The sequence below is a fragment of the Lycium ferocissimum genome, chromosome 4, assembly GCF_029784015.1.
Source record: "Lycium ferocissimum isolate CSIRO_LF1 chromosome 4, AGI_CSIRO_Lferr_CH_V1, whole genome shotgun sequence".
In the NCBI taxonomy this organism is placed as follows: domain Eukaryota; kingdom Viridiplantae; phylum Streptophyta; class Magnoliopsida; order Solanales; family Solanaceae; genus Lycium; species Lycium ferocissimum.
Window position 1 is genome coordinate 49,302,019 of NC_081345.1, and position 7,729 is coordinate 49,309,747.

The 7,729-nt window shown below is 34.6% G+C and overlaps 1 protein-coding gene across 1 annotated transcript; it reads left to right on the forward strand.

Annotated features, from left to right (window-relative positions):
* The first annotated feature begins 1,610 nt into the window (after window positions 1–1,610).
* Window positions 1,611–6,759, forward strand: LOC132053429 (triose phosphate/phosphate translocator, chloroplastic). The gene is made up of 12 exons (XM_059445458.1): window positions 1,611–2,024; window positions 2,638–2,700; window positions 2,813–2,878; window positions 3,027–3,105; window positions 4,046–4,166; window positions 4,248–4,343; window positions 4,754–4,866; window positions 4,950–5,027; window positions 5,129–5,245; window positions 5,384–5,483; window positions 5,572–5,672; window positions 6,447–6,759. Exons 1-12 carry the CDS (start codon window positions 1,717–1,719, stop codon window positions 6,462–6,464), a joined length of 1,260 nt encoding a protein of 419 aa, XP_059301441.1. The 5' UTR covers window positions 1,611–1,716; the 3' UTR covers window positions 6,465–6,759.
* Window positions 6,760–7,729: the final 970 nt, after the last annotated feature.

The window sequence follows — 7,729 nt, forward strand, 5'->3', positions numbered from 1 at the left end:
TCCCTATCTTGGATAAGATAAGACCCCACCCCACTATTTTTTAAGCCTAGCTAAAGATATAATATCCATAATATATATTTCATATTATCTATTTTTCCATTTTGCCAACACGAAAAACCAATCATATAGCCCATACCCTTGTCCAATTCTTCTCTAGCTATCCTTTTATCTTGAACATCGATATTTGTCACCATGGATATTCTTCATCATGATATAATTGTCCTTTTACGTAACAAACAGGGTACTATAACGACTATTTTAGTTTGTATTTTATTTTATATTTTGTGATAAAATAGATACTTATGTTAATAAGATACCAACTATTACAGAGCTTCATTGTCCTGAGATATGAAATCCCTGTGACGACAAAAACAAGTAAAAACTGATGTGTTTACTATTTACCTATAGACTATAGTCTGTAGAGTTGGTACGTTATTTAGGGCTGTTTGGGCCATAGAAGATACTATGATCTTCACATAAGGTTGAGCAAAAGTTTATATAATGGTTGGTTGGGTTTTAATCTTCATTTGAAATTCGACATTAATTAATACAATGTTTAATTGCTCCTTTTTATTTTATTCATAGATAATACTTACCTGCATAAGTTATGCTTATACGATAAAATGTGAAATAAAAATGCAAGCGTACCAGTAATATGCGGACTAAAAGAAGTTAAAATAGCCAAACTAACCTTCATAATAGATATTTGACTGCAAAGATAGCAAAATACTTAAAATAATTATGTCTGAATTGGAGGCAAATATCTTTTATTCCTTCTGAATAAATCCTTAGCCACGCCCACAGAATCTGAATTTTCTATTCCAAATTAAATTACAAAAAAAAAAAAAAAAAAAAAAACCATTCTACAAAATTAATGTACAACAACAACAGTAACATACCCAGTATATGAGTAGGGGAGGATAGAGTGTACGCATATCTTATACCTACCTTAGGAGGTAGAAGGGCCGTTTCTTATACTATATACTATTCCCTCTATCTCAATTTATGTAGTATCTAGTTTGACTACACACGTAGTTTAAAAAAGAAATGAAAACTTTTAAAACTTGTGGTCTAAAACCAATCATAGATATTTTTGTGGCTGTAAATCATTTCATTAAGGGTAAAAAGCAAGTTTTAAGTTACTCCCTTCGTTCACTTTACTTGTCCACTTTTGACTTTGTACGCCCCTTAATAATTAATGAATGATAGATATATTTTACCAAAATACTCATATTAATTGGTGTATAGTCTCATTGGACTTGGAGAATGATTTATTAATGAGTAATTAATATTAAGGGTAAAACAAGAAAAAAAGTTTTATCTTTTCTTGATATGTTAAAATGAACAAGTAAAAGTGAAAATTTATTTTTAGTATAGTGAATAAGTAAAAGTGAGCGGAGGGAGTAAATTATTTCTAAATATAGAAATGTATTATTCTTTTTGGAATAGAATAAAAAAGAAAGTATATCATATAAATTGAGACAAATGAAGTATAGTATATACATACAAAAATATTCCTTGTGACGAAAACAATAAGTTATTGGAAAATAAGGATATTTTAGAAAGATGACAAATAAATCCAAATAATACGAGAACCGCTCATTCGTCACCTGAAAAAAACACCACATCTTCATTTTTAACAGCTCCTTTTTCTCTTACAAACTCTGTATACTTCATATTTACAAGCACTCACTAATCTTCTATCTCTCACTGTCAATGGAGTCTCGCGTATTGACTAGTGGTGCCACAACCGCTATTCGCGGTGGCCTCCCACTTCTCCGGAAGCCGGCGGCAGTGATCAACTTCACTGCCGCCGCCAACTCCGGCAGCAGCAACTTCCCCGCTAATACAGCGAAACCATTCGGAGCTGTTATTAGCGGGGCTGGAGCTGGAGCTGGAGCTAACTTGATTTGGGGAAGGCAATTGCGTCCAGCTATACTTCTTGAAGCTTCTCCAAAAAGAGAATCTCTCAAGCCTTGCTTCTCCGCTGCTTCTTCGCCCGCCGAAAGCAGCGATTCCGCCGGGTGAGGTCCATTTTCAGTTCTGTCCATTTTCAGTTCTTACATTTTGACCTGACTGAACCCGACAGGCCAAAATTTCATAAATAGCTATAGTTTAGAGCGTAATTATGTAGTTATAATTTTGCGTATTTACAAAACGTAGCTAGGCGAAAGCTCGAGCTGTATCAGGCCAGAGGCGGATCCAGTATTTTAGTTTTATTGGTTCAACATTTTAAGATTTTTAGTGTTTTAACCCATTATATTTTAAAAGTTATGGATTCATCTCAACTCTTTATTATACAATTTTAATAATTTCTTACGTATAAAATTTATGCTCTGCGTCGAAAGTTATGAGTTCAATTCAACCCCATCTGTAATGCTACATACACCCTGGTACTCAGCTGTATCAGGAGGATATCAGCTCTATCAGCACATACTGTATCAACTGAAATCGCGAGAAAGAATTGTATCAACGCACACTGTATTAACAGTGATAGCTACATCTCATAAATACAGTAGCTATGTTTCATATTTTTTTTTGAAACTATAGCTACATTTTGTAGGTTCAGTCTAAATGTTTGTCACGTCGCGAATTTTTTTCTTTAAATTTGAATTTTGACTTGATTGGTCTTCGCAGGGATGCTAAAGTCGGGTTCTTCAACAAAGCTACCCTGACTACCGGGTTTTTCTTCTTCATGTGGTATGTCACGTGAACCTCGATGAATTATTTACTTTGTAATTTAATTTTTTTTAATTAACTGTGAAACGGTTTTGGTGGTTTAAAATGACTGATTTGACCTTGATTGTTGTAGGTATTTTCTGAATGTGATATTCAACATCCTCAACAAGAAGATCTACAATTACTTCCCTTATCCTTAGTACGTATTCCAATGTTGAAGTTTTTTGTTGTTTTCTGTAGCGTAATCAATGTTTGATTGTAATATAAGGAATCTTTTATTATTTTATCCTTTTGTTCTTTTTTATTTATTTATAAATTATTGTGATAATTTTTAATTATATATGCAGTTTTGTTTCTGTTATACATTTGGCTGTTGGGGTGGTATATTGCTTGTTGAGCTGGGCTGTAGGCCTCCCAAAAAGAGCTGTAAGTGTTTTTTTTTTTCCCCACTAATTATCACTCAATCAAATATCTTCCGAGTTCTTGTAATTGAGTTTTAACTTTTATATGCTGATATTGTAAAAGAATTTTCAGAGTTACCAAATGTAAATATGGATAAACGTTCGTTAATAAGAAGTGGGATTAGTAAACTGGAAAATACCTGCCAAAATACGTTGTTAGCGTAAACATCTTTACAATGTCATTCTGCTTGGTCTTTGTATGAATCCTGTTTCCTTTTGTACCAGCTTGGGTACTTATCTTAATAAATCTTACCTTATAAAAAAAAAAAAAAAATCTTTACAATGTCATTATATATAAGTTAAGTCCTTTGTGATATAGTCAGGGGCGTATGTAGCACATTGGGTGGGGGTTCAATTGAGCCCTAAACTTTCGACACGGAGTATAAATTTATGTGTAAAAATTTATCAAAATTGCAATAATAGTAGACATGAACCCCATGACTTTTAAATAAATGGTTTATACGCTAAGAATGTTAAAAGGTTGAACCCCTAAAGTTTAAATCCTGAATCCGCCTCTGGATATAGTGGATGTCAATGGATTAAGTTAGCAAGGTTGATTAAATCAGCTTTTTCAAGTGACTTGTGATTGATTTTTCAGCTTTTCCTTCTGGATAAGAAAATGCTGGAGATCTCCAATTTTATTTGAGTTTGACTATGAAAGACAATGGTTGCTGAAATTTCTAAATGTGGAACACACATTTTGATTCTTGGTCTAAATGTGGAACATACATTTTGATTCTTGGTTAATGATCATTTATAAATCACCACATTAATAAAGCTACTGAATAAAGCTGAAGTAACGGTTGCTAACAATGTTTAGCTTTACGAATTTTCATTATCGTTGTATAATTTTAACAAGAATGCAACTTTCTGATTTGCTATGAGTTTTGGACTTCTCTTTGTAGCCTATTGATTCAACCCAACTGAAGCTGCTCACCCCAGTTGCTTTCTGTCATGCACTTGGCCATGTTACCAGCAATGTCTCATTCGCTGCAGTTGCAGTCTCATTCACCCACACAATCAAAGGTCGCAGTCCACCTATCACTGCGGAAAAATTTGCATAATATAACACGTATTCTAGTCTAATTCCGTTTCTTTTTGGTACAGCTCTTGAGCCTTTCTTCAACGCTGCTGCGTCTCAGTTCATTCTCGGGCAACAGATACCTTTAGCACTATGGCTGTCATTGGCTCCAGTTGTCCTCGGTTAGCTCTCTTCTTCTCTATCTGGTTCCACTTGGGTTTTAGTGATAAACACGTTCTTATTACAGGCGCTAGCCAAAACATACAAAACCTATACATTGTTTATGTATAAATGGTGTATATTTTGTGTGTACAATATTTATATTATATGTATCTTTATACTTATGTACAAAACCTATAGATTTGCTGGCTATTATTCTTTTGAGGGATCCAAAAATGTAGTTATCCCTTCTTTATTATTTTGAATTGAGCAAATAGCCAGAAAATATATCATTTTCAGGCTGATCAATAAAGCTGTAGATTCATAAGTTTTCTCCTCTTTCATTTACTTTTCTATTTACAAGAGAAGGGGCAAAGCTTAAATTCTCATATACAAGAACTGATTAGCATGTTTTGATTTATCTTTTATGCAGGTGTGTCGATGGCTTCATTGACTGAGCTATCTTTCAATTGGTTGGGCTTCATTAGTGCTATGATTTCTAACATCTCCTTCACATACAGGAGTATATACTCGAAGAAAGCTATGGTATACTCTATGTAAAACTAATCTGAGTATTAATCCATTCAATCTATCTAAGACGTTTTCACTGATGAATGCTTCTTTTGCAGACTGATATGGATAGTACTAACGTGTATGCTTACATATCAATCATTGCTCTTATCGTGTGTATCCCGCCTGCCGTTATTGTGAGTCCATTAACATCAGGATAGCCACTTTATCTTCTTTCCCCTTTCCCCTAAATCCATTTCTTCCTCATCTTATACTTTTCTTTCTGACCATGTCACAGATTGAGGGGCCTAAATTACTCCAGTACGGGTTTAATGATGCCATTGCTAAAGTTGGTATGACAAAATTTGTAACAGATCTCTTTTGGGTGGGAATGTTTTATCACCTCTACAATCAGGTATTCCCAGTCAGATATTTTTCCTTTAAAGTTATTATAATGCTGCTAGATTATTATGTACATGTATTCATAATGGCCTGTTTACAACATTTCCCGCTTTTCTTATCTTCTCATTTATGTTTCCTTTTACACTTTCAGGTAGCCACAAACACCCTTGAGAGGGTGGCACCTCTTACACACGCAGTTGGGAATGTGTTGAAACGTGTGTTCGTGATTGGATTCTCAATTATTGTCTTTGGTAAATATACATCTTTGCTTAGTTAAATCAGCAGAATGCCATGTTACTTATATTGTGATGAGGAACTTAAACAATATGCATCTTACAGGTAACAGAATTTCAACACAGACCGGTATTGGAACCTGCATTGCAATTGCTGGAGTTGCAATCTACTCCTTCATTAAGGCCAAGATGGAGGAAGAGAAAAGGGTGAGCCCAAAACAAAATTTTGATTCCTTAAAAAGGGAATGATTGTTCCAAATTAATAAAAAGGAAAATACCTTAAAAGGAAAGCATTTGGTGTTGGTTAACACTTGAGATTAGTTTGTTGCTCATGAACCTGGAATCTGGTGTATAACTTTACTAATAAAATGGTTAGGTAAAAGTATTATTGTAGATGGTTATTATGTTTGTGTTAGGTAAATGAGGTCGTCGAAATTGCACAAGTTGCCTATATGTTTATTTGAAAATAATTGTTGCACTTGATTCGGTGGTGTAAAAACAATTAAAGGAAAACAAGGGTAGACAAATTAACAACATGAAAGAAGTTCATTATTCAGTATGCATTTTGACTATATAGAGATTTCATTTCATATGTTTTCCAATACTTGTGAGAAGTTATCCAGAAAAAGAATGGAAGAAGTGTTGGAATTTGTGAGGAAGATGGTATCTGACCAATTCATGAATAGCAGTGAAATGATTTTACTTATATTGCAGCATTAGAATTTCCTTTTTAAATTCAGCCTGTCAATATTAACTTTGAAGCGAATAGATTTCGTTTATTTTGGCAAGCTTATTTACCATTATGGGATAGTGCTGGGGCATGTACCCGTCTCATGTATCGTTAGCTCCCTTGCGAAACCAATTAGAACTGTGGACTTCACTCTTCTACTAAAGATTATTTCGTTAATACTATATCAGCTACTTAAACTGAACAAATTTGTTTCACACTGCTGTTCAACTTATGATCTTGGTTTTTTGCAGCAAAAGAAAGCGGCCTGAATATGAAGGAAACGCGTATGTGGAAGACGGTTGTCATGGACTTTGTGTTGATTTCACTATTTTCCCCTGTCCAAATAAAGTTAAAAAAGGAAACCTCTGCTTTTCTTGGAGTTCTGTAGTTAGTTTGAAGTCAATTATTTTGATTCAAAGGTCAATCCCGGCTAATTCTGTATATCTGTGATTACTGTAATAATAATGTACCACTTCTATTTTTCACTGCCAGACATCATGAACTCATTAGAGACTTGAAGGGACTGTGAAGATATCGAATGTTAATATACCATTTTCTTCTGAACAGCCTACGCAATGAATTCACGTATACAGAGTCGAAAAACTTATCTACACCCCCGATGTTTACACCAACTGAATAAGTACAACATAAATTGTTGTAACATAATTATAGTTAAATTAATTCACATTCTCGTCCCAAATTTATCATTAACCATGATAAACTAATATAGTTTGGTGTAAACCTCGGGTGTGTCGTTTGTAAGTTTATTTCATGCCGGTCTCCCTCTATTCTGGCCAAGTTTGGCGATGCCATTGTTGGACTTCGTTTTGTTTTGGGAGTTACTTAAATAGGTTAAAAAGGATATTCAGTCAATTAGTCTCTCTGTTTCAAATTTTAATTCTATTTACTATTCAAACAGTTGGATTTGATTATCTTCCCTAAAGCTTCTTTACCATTTCAAAAAAATTCTAAATCGCAGAGCTACATCGTGTAGTCTGTAAATTTTAAATATGCAGATAGAGATACAAACACAATTGTTTCAAAATAAGTTATGATCTTTCACTTTTCTTCTCCAGAAGTTGTTGAATTGATCTTAACATGAAATCTATATATATACACATATATATGTTATTAAAAGGAGAGGAAGAAGCACCACAAATTGCCAAGTGGCAGCGTAATAATAAGCCATTTGGGACTTTTAGGACAATTCTCCAAAGAAAAAATAAAAAAAAATTAACAGATTTTTAAATTTGAATTGCAAATCAGTAGTTTCATTATTGAGAAATCCGAAATGTTTGCACCATTATCTCTGTCATGGGCTGCTTTCCAGCCATGCCCCATGACCTTTTGGACACGCCCCATGGCGTCCTGGCAAGCCTCTTAACGCCTAGCGCCATGGATGGCCCCGTGGACTTGGCCGCTCCGAGTGACAAGGTTTCCTATGCCAATGTCGCCCCTCGATGACCCTCGCTAGTATCCCTCGGCAGGCCAGGCCCCAACGCATGCCTAATGTCAGCACCCGCGCGCCAGTGCC

Bases quoted from the DNA above. Each gene is read 5' to 3' on its own strand.
- LOC132053429 (XM_059445458.1), top strand. From the start codon at position 1,717: ATGGAGTCTCGCGTATTGACTAGTGGTGCCACAACCGCTATTCGCGGT. The intron at 2,701-2,812 runs GTATGTCACGTG...TGATTGTTGTAG, and splicing joins GGGTTTTTCTTCTTCATGTG to GTATTTTCTGAATGTGATAT. The intron at 5,246-5,383 runs GTATTCCCAGTC...TTACACTTTCAG, and splicing joins TTTATCACCTCTACAATCAG to GTAGCCACAAACACCCTTGA.